This window comes from Lissotriton vulgaris, chromosome 2_1, assembly GCF_964263255.1.
Source record: "Lissotriton vulgaris chromosome 2_1, aLisVul1.2, whole genome shotgun sequence".
Taxonomy (NCBI): domain Eukaryota; kingdom Metazoa; phylum Chordata; class Amphibia; order Caudata; family Salamandridae; genus Lissotriton; species Lissotriton vulgaris.
The window spans coordinates 1292223984-1292236772 of NC_141687.1; the positions used below are offsets into that span (position 1 = coordinate 1292223984).

General features: G+C 42.8%; 1 protein-coding gene across 4 annotated transcripts in view; it reads left to right on the forward strand.

Annotated features, from left to right (window-relative positions):
• SLC35F5 (solute carrier family 35 member F5) overlaps nucleotides 1-12789 on the forward strand; it is a 681969-nt gene that overhangs the window by 391684 nt on the left and 277496 nt on the right. For all 4 annotated transcript variants that reach the window (XR_015308472.1, XM_086957058.1, XM_086957057.1 and 1 more), the window contains one exon: nucleotides 7656-7760. Coding sequence is in view for 3 of the 4 variants with exons in the window: in XM_086957058.1 (XP_086813184.1) it covers nucleotides 7656-7760 (105 nt within the window). In the remaining variant the exon portion in view is untranslated. The remainder of the gene's footprint in view (nucleotides 1-7655; nucleotides 7761-12789) is intronic.

Below are 12789 nucleotides of genomic sequence, written 5' to 3' on the forward strand. Positions count from 1 at the left end.
CTCCACTGCTGGCAATAACAAGTGTGAAGTCATTGACCTGTAACTAGTGTTCAGTTCTCTTCAGTCTCTCCCCCCAAATGCTAAAGCCAGAAAGCTTATTTTGTGCATAAGTGTTCTGCTGAGTTCACAAGTAGCTCATGCAAGAGTTGCTGTCAACATTCAGGGGAGTTTCCGAAAGGTAGCCTGGAAAATGATATGCGAATGGCATGAATGCTCACACACTTAAATCTAACTTTGTGGATAGTCACAAATATTTGCAATGACTTGGCACCCTTCATTGACACATATCAGCACTTCTAAACGTAAACCGTAACGAACCAGGCAGAATTGACAGTGCAGAGAACTCCCCACTTTTTCCAGGGTGTATGCCAAGAAGTATGCCTTTGTTTTTTGATCCTGCAATCTGGGCTCTTACGGTAGATAGGCATTTGTTTACTTTGTTTTTAAGTCTTCTTTTAACTATGCCAGTGCCCACCTTGCTGTACGTCACTACATTGATACCTCAAATTCATCACCCCTTCTTTTGATCAGCATGTACTATGGCTAATTATGATTTTGCTGCTGGCTTTTTTGTCAATGCTTTAAGGACCTTTGTTGCTTGGAATATTCCTTTGTATTGCATTGCGATTGCATATGTATTGTTCATATCCCTGGTAGCTAAGGCACCGAAGTACTTTTGCAGAAGGTAACACACTTCTCTATGAGAGTTCATTGGAGGGCATAGTGTGTGTCTGTTTTGTTGCCTCTATTAGTAGTGCTTTGATGCTGTGTGTGACGACCACAGGTGTGCTTTTATGATTTGTTGCTGCACTCTGGCAATTCATTAAGCAAAGAATAGAGAGAGAGGACTTTTTCACATGAAGGAGCACAAAGTCTGTGAGTGCAGTGTGGGAAATGTTTTTTGTACTTTATGAGTAGCTTTACTTTGTCTACATATTTGTTGATTAGGATTTGTATCGTTTAGGAGATAAGTGTGAGAACCCCAATAGATACCTGACATGGAGTCATTTGTTTACACAACATTGAGCAAGGAGCATATGAAGTAGACCGAGGTGAAGAGTGGTACGCATGGGAGGTGCCACCTTCAATCGATTAAACTATGTGGAGTGAACCTGAAACAGAAGTGACAGAGAAATAACTCGTAGGAATGGACATCATTTAGACGTTCATGATATATTATCTGAAGAGTCCACCCAGAAGTGATAGAAAGGCACACATAAGAATGGGTGTTATACAACCAGCCATTGTATATATTCTGATGAGTTCACTGTAGAATGTCATAGAAAGAATCCATAGTGTATGCCTAAGGAGTGATCCAATTCGCTGCAGAGAAGCTGCCCATAGGAATGGGCATCATATTACCAGCCAAGGTGTATGCTTGCGGTGTCCACGAGGAATGGCAAAGGAGCAACTATAAAACATCCAGCCATGTTGTAGCCTGAGACGTTCGTCTTGAGCAGTAAATGGGTAACCCATAAAAAAGGCAGTAAACAATCCTCCATGGTACATGCTAAGAACAATTCTGGCAGAGTGCACACCTTGAGAAAGTGAATGAGTTCCCTAAACGACACATTGGTAAATTGGGTGACAAACTGTTAACTTTCATTTAAGTTGAAATAAAAGCTCACAAATATTTTTGATTTGGTGCCCTCAGAATTCTTTTTTGCTAGAAACGTATGCAACAACTACACCAAGAGGGTGTTGCCGCTAAAAGAGGCCCTCCAGTGCAGGGCCCAATGTCAAATTACCCATGCTTGTCATAATAGGGAAAAGGCATGTGCTATAATCTGTTGTTAGTTGTAATTAATCCTCTCCATAGATTCTCTGTTCCCTGCTGCTCAGCCAGTGTGTGATGTCATTGAATGTTGATGAGTGCCTGGAGGAGGGTCAGTTAGAGTGGGCTGAACAGTGAGGATGCTGCTCTTGGTGGGGTATTTACTATATAACCTGTAACCTATGCTATAATGTCTTCAATAAACCTACAGATTGCTAATGTACATGATCTGGCTACCTGATTCCTGCCTACAGGGGAGTATCTTTCGATTAAAACACTACTGGCGATCCGGAAAGTAACCTACACATAATGAAACTCATGAAACAAAGAAGTGAAGTAACATTGAAGGCGCAGGAGAGGTAAAGAGATTTAAGAAGAGGACAAGTAGGCTCCCTGAAACCCACCAGTGTCTTTTCCATCAGACAGCCTGCAGACTAAGAGAGTGGTCTACTTGACTGTACACAGATGAACATAGGCGCTGCCAATCAGCCACTGTTTTTGAGCCAGTCCTGCTGTGCCTGTGTCGGATGCGTATCTAATTGGTTTGATCTTAAAGGGACTACGAATACTGAAGAAGTGGCCTGCTGAACTTTGCATTTACTTAGCTGGACAACATACAAAGTTGCTCTAATCTGTGGAGTAGAGTGGTTTGCAGTCAGCATTCTAGGAGGTGAGTTAATTTGGCCGCGAGTTTAACAGTATAACAGAGGAGGGTAGCGTGTGACACCTAATTTGGGAGGCTGGCTCGTACAGCGTGTTGTTGTTAGCGCTAAGACTGAGTGTTTACCATTGATTTACTGTGAGCCCAGGCATGCAAATGACTTAATGTACTGTTATTTGGAGGCGTGGACCGTCACCTAATACGTGTATTGTCATGGGAACATGTTTGCTCATGCACACGTAGAAAGAGCGATCAGAGCGTGTCATCTGATGAAGGCAGCGTGTGTGATCAAGGGCTCGTCATCAGCTAAGAAGGGAGATTTACCCCATGATGTCATCGTGGAGACACGAGCAATTGGATATAAACTCTATCCTTTCGTCTTCGGTGAGAAATCCAAACGCGAGTTCCTAGGCTGTAGGGAACCGAATCCTGTCCTTGCCCACGTTGTGATCAGTGTAGCCTGGGAATACCTCAGAGCGACAATCGACGTTGCAGCTAAAGACTAGAGTGCATTTCAACTGTGAGTCAACGCGATGCGGGAGTCATTGGCAGCAGCATCATCCTAGTTTTTGATTGCAGGAAAGTGGCGTATGGCGTTATTTGAAGCCAAACTGCACCGCCGGATTAAAATAAGGACAAGTTAAACTGTTTAAATACATTGGGGTCTCCCTGATACATTTACGGTGTGACTTTGAACTGAGCACCTAGAGAATTGTGATGGGACTTTAAGTATTGAATCTACGCCAGGGTTTTGTGTGTATTTCGGGTGAGATGTCCCTTAGCAAAGTGGAGAACTTTGTGTTCCCTGCCATACTTTTTTTTTGTCATGCTGATTTTGCTGCCACAGTATGTTTTTTTTAGTTCCAGTTTGAGTGATTTTGTTAGTTGAATGTTTTAAATATGTGTTGCATGCAATGGGAGTGTGCAGTTGAGGGCATGTATATTTCCTTGGTCCTGCCAATATGCATGAGTGTGCAGTAGCGGGTGCGTTAATTGTATGTCCCTGGTTAGGTGAGTGTGCACGGCAGTGTGGCAAGTGGTGAAGGTTTTGTTATTTGACCTGCCTGAATAATTTACAGGGTTGAACCACTTGTAGGACTTATCTAAGCCAGAGTCCTGTACTGCTCTGTTGTGTTTCCATTAGCCCTGTTGTAGTTTTATTATTTTTCTAAGGGAAGGGATGTGTTATTACCTGCTGTTAGTTGTAATGCACCTTCTCCTTAGATTCTCTGTTTCCTGCTGCTCAGCCAGTGTGTGATGTCATGGAATGTTGATGAGTGCCTGGAGGAGGGTCAGTTAGAGTGGGCTGAGCAGTGAGGATGCTGCTCCTGGTGGGGTATTTTCTATGTAACTTGTAATGTAAGCTATAACTTCTTCGATAAACCTGCAGCTTGTTAATCTACATGAACTGCCTACATGACTCCTTCCTATAAGAGGATATCTTTCAGTTACGACACTTCGCTTATTTGGCTGCTTTTGGGGAAGAGGAGGTTACACAAATGTAAAAAAAAATCAAACACCGCAAGGTCACCTTTTTCTACCATCTCAGATAAGCCGTTACTTCTATTGTTGAATGAGAAGGTTCATTGAAAGTCAATATGATTACATGTGCTAAGTTTAAATGTAGGCGATGCTTTGCAATACATTTTACCTTGTGAAACATGAGAACCTCATTCATGATATATATACACAGCGTATCATTGACAGACTGCTTATGCAATGGGAGCTTGGACTGAGTGAGTGGAAAATAAACGCCTCTGCTCTGATGTATTTATTTTGTCTCAGTGCTTGGATTTCCAGCACTTTTTAATCTGCCTTTATTCTCACATTTTCATTGCGTTCCCTCTCACCACCCACCAGGTAGCATTAAAGTGGTGAAAAAGATGTGCTTAATATATTCTTGAAGGAATTAGTGCACTTGGTTTGCACTACTTGTGTGATGTGCATAGGTGCACACTGTGCGCCTCGGTCTAGTCAGACTGTACCTAGGTGCCTTTTATCGTTTGGTCAGTTAAGGTAATAAACCTGAAAGTAAGGACCAAAGTGCCAGCAAGCGTAAGAAGCTGATGGTGAAAATAGCTCATGATATGTTACGCACTCAGACTTATCCAGTGGAGGAGCTGTATGACTGATGTTTTATTCTGCATCTCAATGGAGGTCTTTTTGTAATGGCATTCCTTGCAAGTGTATGTGTGTTTATTGTAAGCCCTGGTTCTTATTTCAGACCTACACTTCAGAAGTTATAGATAGCACAGCATAAATGAACAATTACTGCAATAATCAGCAAAATCTCTTTGTATTAAGAGCATGTTTTATTAGAACACTTAAAACACCAAAGTTTTAACAAGTATAAACACCTATCAAAACTTTACAAAGTCTGCGTACTTGGAAGATGTCTTTGGATACACCTGCTAATTTAAAAACTGTTCAGAATGCTACTTATTGCCATTTAGCTTTGACTTCCTATTTGTTCTGGCCTGACTTGACAGCGCAGTTGTCGCCAGACAATGATGTGAGTTCCACTAGAGAGGGACTTTGGCTCCGTCCACATGCTGGGAACCAGGAGTACATGTTTTGATTGGGCAGGAGTTGTGTGCTTCAACAAAAATGTACATGCCCTCCACACAGCTGTGATCCTTTTTTTAATTTGTCCATCTGCCAGAGGTTGACCTTTCAGGGGCACTCATTACTTTGTAATGCTAATAAAGTTTCTAAGATAACTAGATAATTGATGGTGTTTTTCTTTGGCTGCAGCACAGATGGTAGGAGAGCAGTCATTAACCTACATGGGTTTTTAGGCCTGGCTTGATAGTGCATCTGTCTCCTGACCTTTGACCTTACACCAATATTATTCTATATTTCTTTGCTTCCACCCAAATACATATCTATTTACATGCTATGTACTTGGAATTCTCCACATTACCATACAACATGCCAGGCCGATTGGCATTGCCAATGCTTATTATAATAAAGGTGGCATCACACTGCGAAATAGCAGCAATAATTCTTAATCAAAAGTATGAAATTAAAGCACTCTAGGAAAATTAAACGTAATAATACCTAATAGCAATTGAGCTTCCCTCCTATCTAGCAATCACTCATTCAGTCTTTCTTAGAATATTGTAAGCAGATACGTAAATTTATACCAAGCTGTAAAGCATTATCCTATAATTTCCAGCAGAACGAATCTCCTTTTAAAGAGACAGACTATATACTGAGTCAACTTGTTGCGTGAAAACATAGTAAGGACTCTTCTACTGGAAGACATACATGACCTGCACCAGACAAACCCTGTGGGGAAAATGTAGAGGCCATTTTGGTATGATAATAAACTCTGTAATCAACATAAGATTCTACAATTTGAGAGAGGACTGTTTCTTCAAAATCTTAATCGACTTGAAAAGTTTTTAAAGTACACTTTACTCAACACTTACTGTCTCTTTTGAGGACCTGTTTGAAAAACATTAGCAACATCATTACCACTATGGTGCAGAACACATGGCTCAGTATTGCTCGCCCTCAGGGCAAGGAGTTGATGTGAATCAGCATTAGTGTCCTTGACTACAGAGGGCCTACCAACAGGTAAGCACGTCCCGAGTCCCTTGTGTCGGGTCTAACCCACACAGCCTAATGGAGTGTGGTGTGAAGGGAGCTGTTGTGCTTGCAGATGAGCTAATTTGAAGCTTTACTTCACTGCCCCTTATGCGAACATGACTGTAAAAGGGCTAAATGCTGTCAGTCAGTTTTACTGACTCTCTAATCATCCAATGATTGTCCTATGGGCTGTTCCAAAAATGTGACTGACGCTGTGTGAATAAATCAAAAGTTAAAAAGGGCTTAGCCCATGCCTTACTCTCTCACTCTCTCTCTCTCTCTCTCTCTCTCTCTCTCTCTCTCTCTATATATATATATATATATATATATATATATATATATATATATTTACTACTATTATAAAGAGAGAACACAAACCTTTTGGCAAGGTAAACTCGGGAACCACAGTGCCAATCCACACACCCAATGCATTGTTGTAATCCTCAGGGTGTGCAGATGGACATAGGCTATAGAAAATTTTAAAAAAACGTAAATTTAAAAATATAACTTAAAAAAAAAGTAGTGCATTGAATGTAGCGCCGGCCGCGACGCTGACGGCCACAACGTAGCGCTGGCCGCAACGTACGTGATGACGAGGAGGAGCGGCGGTGAAGTGAGGAGCTCGGGTAGGAGCGGCGGCTCAGGTAAGGCTCTGGGACACGGGACGGGAGGGAGCCGGTGCGGGATGTTGGCCCGGAACAACTGCGGTAAGGCTCTGGGTCTGAGGGCAGCATTTCAGGCTTGCGTGCACTCCCGCCCCGGCCCCCGCCCGCCACAACATTGTCCGGGACACAGACAATGTTGTGGCGGGCGGGGGCCGGGGCCCCCTTCTGTCCCGGGCAACGCTGGGGCGGGCTGCTAATATATATATATGTGTATATATATATATATATATATATATATATATATATATATATATATATACTGCTTGTCGGAGGTCTCAATGTGTGACCGGCACTCCAGCTTGAGCAATGGCTGAAGGGTGGTGAAACAAAAACCCCTTCTGTATGCAATATGTATCAATTTAGTGTATAGTATTCATTACAGAAGTCTGGAGAGACAGCTAACGCCATCTCTATTCCCTGACCATATAAATAATGGTTAATGAGTGAGTGATTTGAATATCTTTTAATAATTCATCTGTTGAAATTAGGATATGTGATTTCCAGAAGGATGGACATGCAAGAAAAAGGATACATAGAGACATAAAGGACATTTGTGAGTCCGAGAACCCACTCCACATTTACTGCATTTGTAGATTTTTGCCTGTTTACAATTGTTCAGAAAAGTTGCTAGTGTAATGATCAGATCTACTAATATCACTTATTGATATCAGTTCTCATTCTAGATTTGCCAATATTGAGCTCAAGTAGATTTTCATTCTTAAACTGTAGTTATTTAGTTACTTTGTATACATAAGGAAGGCAAGTTGCTTTTCTACCCTGAGAAGGATGATGGGGAACCATCTCAAATGTATATACTTGTTGAGTATGTCTTCTTCGTCGTTACTGTTCCATGTTGTTTACAAATGGAGAATATTTCAGCTATTGATGTTAACAGTGAACAGATTTGTCTTAGAATGTTTTTAAAAGATACATGTATTTTAACTTAGATTCTTTGTTTTAGGTTCCTTGTGGTCTTTAGTTGGAGCAATGCTTTATGCTGTCTACATTGTAATGATTAAGAGGAAAGTAGACCGAGAAGATAAGTTGGACATACCAATGTTCTTTGGTAAGAATAATAGTCTTGTAAATGTATATCCTGTATCTCAAAGAAGTGTTTTTGTGTTGCATTTATATCAATACAAGTCCAAAAGTATGTCAAACAGATCACATCACAAATATTGCATCAAAATAAAATGAACTAGTTCAGAAAGGATAATATCTGAACAAAAAATGGAGCGAAATTCCTCACCTATCCGTCTTAAGAGTATTTTGATGTGATATAAATGGTCTAAATGAAATAAAAATGACTAGATGAAATGCAGAGCCCATAGTCCAGGGATCCTGCTCACAGATATCGTAAAGATGTATGATGGTTCAGCTGCCACTGTGCTACATTCTGACGGATTGCGTTCTTTCCTCTCCGAGGTTGTATGCCTAATGTGAAAACCCCCTTAAACCTTTTCTTTTCAGAAAGGAAATAATAACTAGCATTTGCAATGCAATAGGTCTCACGTTTACAAGAGTTTGAGGTATTGGCATTGTATATGGCAATGCCTTTTATTTGTGTTTTGAAAACCTGCAAGCGGTGTGTACATACGTAATTTGTCCTTATAGTCATTGCTTATGAGAAGTAGGGCTGGCAGTAACTGCACCTCTTTTGCTGCCACGCTTGCTTCTGGCAAGCAAGGACTATAAGCAAAAAACTGCATGTTTACTCACCGCTTACAGGTTTTCAAAACATTTAAATATTAGGCATTTTTATTTACAATGACAATAGCTCAAACTCTCGCAAATTGCGAGACCTATAGCATTGCAAATGCTTGTACTATCTCACCACTAAGTGTTGCCCTGTCCCACACTTTTGTAATGCAGTTTACCCAGCATTCTAAAAAAGTGGCTCTTGATTGGTGGAACTAAGAATCAAAACGCTCTCTTTATAGGATCGATTATTTATATTGTATTGGTATTAATGAACTGCCTTCATTAAGATTACGTACCAAATAAAAGTTTAAAGTTTGAACGACAAAACAATAAAAAAGAGAAAGAACCCTAGTAAGGTCCCGGAATCATTGTGATATATAAAAATGATAAAGTACCGCCATAAATTACAGAAGCAACAACATAAAATCCAAAACAATGAACTTTTTTTGTGAATCCACAGTATATGCTTCTTTATATTGCTCTCCTCCAGTCTTCAATGCATCAGGACAGCTGACCCATACCACCGGGTGAGGACTCACATAAACGATCAAACCAAGCAAAGTTTCCCTAAATATAAGGGGGCTTTTCTCCACATATTATCTGCCCATATTAATGCACATATCCCTTAAGATTTAGTTTGGGAGATTGGTAGGTAAGTTTCTTCTAAACATTTCATGCATCAAATACCTTAAATTCTGCAGCCAAATTCACAAACGTTTCGAGGAGCGCCAACAAATTGTAAGGGAAATTCTCATTCTAAATCAAGCAAAGCAGAGCAGGGGTAACTCTAAGCAAACTGGACCAGTGAATACAGAAATTCAAACCCTCTGTCGGCATTTAGAAATGTACGATTGAGGCCGGGATTGAGGCTTTCCTGAGAGGCAGCTGCAAACGGGAAGAGGCTCCTCCTTGAGGAATACTATTTGTTCGAGTCATATGAGCTGCAGATTACACACTGTGCATAGATGGCCACCTAGTGTTGGGCCCGGATGTTTGCAGTTGGTTTTTGTCCTGGAAAGTCTTTGGAAGTCACAGGATAGGTGACTCCTCCTTTGGATCATACTGCGCATGGGCATCAGCTCCATCCCCAGATTGTTTTTATCCGCCTCCGGGCTTGGATGTGTTTCCTGCGCTCCATGTTGGAACCGATTTCCTCTGGCGCGCAATCATCACAACTTCTTAGATACCGTTTCAAACGCGTTTCCAGTCGACGCTAATCTCTAATTCCAAAGTCTTCGATTCCGGTCGTCGCTGAAGGCCTTCGGGCCCACCTAGGCCTCGACTCGCAGCTCATGAAAAGGAAGCCATTTAAAAAGTGTCCTCAATGTGGGTCGAAGTTTCTCCACACCGATCTACATGAGGTGTGTAACCTTTGCCTCTCATGGGAGCACAAGGCCAGAGACTGTTCGGCTTGTGCCTCTTTCCGCTCCCTAAAAGACAATTCGGTACCAACGAGCTCGAAGAACAATGGCTCGCTCGTCAGCTTCGATCTCAGACGACATCTTCCAAGAAGGCGTTGACGTCCCAGAACAGGAGCAAGAACACGGAGTCGACAGCAACTCCGAGGCAGAAGATTCTGAAGTCGAGGACATCACTCCGGCACAGAGGGTCGTAAGTAAGAACGTCGACCCCGACCCTGCCTCCACACCTTCCAAAAAGGCTTCGGTCACACCCTCGCCCTCGGGTGCACACCGAGACAGTGCTTCCCATGCCCCGCATTCGAGCTGGGCAAAGAAGCCTACCAAGCTTTCAGGCGAATCCAGCTTGAGTCAGCCTGCCTCCGGTGCCGGTGCACACCAACCGGCACCGAAAAATACACCATCTTCTACCTACCACACCGGCACCGAAAACTAGTGCACCCTCCTCGGCAACAAAACCACACTCGGCCGACTCCCATGCTTCGGAGTGGAAAGACCCCTCGGAGCCGAAAAAACATTCGGACCCGAAAAAACCATTGGAGCCGAAAAAAACATCTGAGCCGACAAAACCTTCGGAGCCAAAAACTTCATTGGAACCGAAAAAACATCAGAACCAAAAAAGGCTCGATCGGCTAAAGACACTGTCCAACAGCAAGTTCCAAAGCCGAAAGATGCTCAACCATCAACACCAAAGGATCGGCCTCCTGCAGAGGAATTATTTCATCCAGACCCTGCACAAAAGACTTTAGTAAAAGATCCAAAGACTGGTCGACTAACTTGAAGTTCTAAAAAACAACCTGTATACACGCCTACACCTTCTCCTCATCCTAAAAAGGACATTGCAACCTCTCCTCTAAGAATACCTTCTCCTCTTCCTTCCTCTCCTCTTCCTCATATACCCTCACCGCCTACTCCCCTGCCACATCACTCCTCTATACCAGATGATGATAACCGGGATGACGCCTCTAATGACACTGAAGGTAGTGCAAATAGTGAGCCACCAGATCCTTCTAGTCCTCCAGGCTCACCTGACCCTTGGGATGATTATAGCACCATAGACGTCCCTAATGTCCCTCAAAATGACATATATCCCTCTATGCCTTCCCCACCAGAAGACACTATGGGGTTTAATCAACTAGTACAAAGGGCTGCAAAATACCATGGGGTAGACCTACATACTGATCCCGTAGACGAAGACTTCCTAATGGATACCTTTGACAACGCACAAAGATCCACGTCAATTTTACACATGCTTAAAGGGGTTATTAAGCATGCTCCAGAAGTCTTCAAAGACCCAGTGAGAGCTCGAATCATTAACCCACGAATCGAGAAAAAATATAAAGCTGCCCCTTCAGATCCAGTCTACAATAAAGGGCCTGCACCATTTGACTCCCCTGTAGTATCTAATGCACGCAAGAGAGCAAATTCGCAAACATCAGGCTAAGCTCCTCCACCAGATAGAGTCTAAGCTCCTTGCCGCATCAGGTAAAAGAATCGCGTCCCAGGCAACAAACATATGCCGTATTGCCAATACCCAAGCATTATTAGCAAGATACGACAGGGCGCATTATGATGAATTAGAATCAATAATGCAGCACCTTCCCGACAAATACAAAACCAGGGCAAATGAGCTTATACAAGAGGGTAAACACATCACAAATACCTCTATTCGTTGTGCACTAGATGCAGCAGGCACTGCCTCAAGGGCAATCAATACCAGTATATTATTACGTAGACACGCTTGGCTACGCATCTCAGGGTTCAAGCCTGAAGTACCAAGTGCCATACTCAACCAACCTTTTGATGAGCAACACTTATTTGGGCCTACTGTGGACGTATCCCTTGAAAAAGTGAAAAAAGATACGGACACAGCCAAATCTATGGGAGCCTTGCAGTCGCAAGCTCCCAGACACTCCTTTCGCCGCTCATCTTACAGAGGCACCAACAGGGGATACTCTTCAGACATCCCCCCAACTTCGTACAAAGCCCCCACACAATCCACCTATAGTAGGTGCTACCAAAGAGGCGGTTACTGAGGTAACAACAAAAAGGGCAGAGGCAAAACAAACAACTCCTGCTCTGCCTCCACCCCTGCCCAATGACTTCCCTCCCCTTCCCCCACCACATTCCACTCCAGTCGGGAGAAGGCTACAACAATACCTGCCAGCCTGGACAAACATCACATCAGACAGGTGGGTGCAGCAAATAATTCAGTCAGGTTACTGTCTAGAACGAACATCTACCCCCCCAAACATACCACTCAAACAGCGTCCAATGTCACAAGAACATTTGATACTGCTCAGACAAGAGGTAATATCTCTCCTCCAGAAAAATGCAATAGAATTAGTTCCACTGCATCAGCAAAACAGAGGAGTGTACTCCCTGTTCTTTCTAATTCCAACGAAGGACGGATCTCTAAGACCTATTCTAAACCTCAGACCCTTAAACCTGTACATACAATCAGACCACTTTCATATGGTCACACTCCAGCAGGTCCTTCCTCTACTGTTACAAAAGGACTTCCTTGCCACTATAGATCTCGAGGACGCCTATTTCCACATTCCTATCCACAGAGCGCACAGAAAGTACCTCAGATTTGTGCTAGACGGTCAGCACTATCAATTCAAAGTACTCCTATTCGGAGTCACAACAGCGCCAAGGGTGTGTACCAAATGCCTAGCAGTAGTAGCAGCACACCTAAGGAGACAGCATATTCACGTCTTCCCATATCTAGACGACTGGCTCATAAAAGCCAGCTCATACACACAGTGTGTACAAAACACACACACCACTATTCAACTACTGCACAACCTGGGCTTCACAGTAAACCACACCAAGTCCCATCTGCAACTATCCCATGTACAACAATATCTTGGTGCCACAATAAACAGCAAATTAGCACTAGCTTATCCTTCTCCCGCCAGGATAACAAGTGTACAAACTCTTCTAACAAAATTCCAACCGCAACACTCCCTT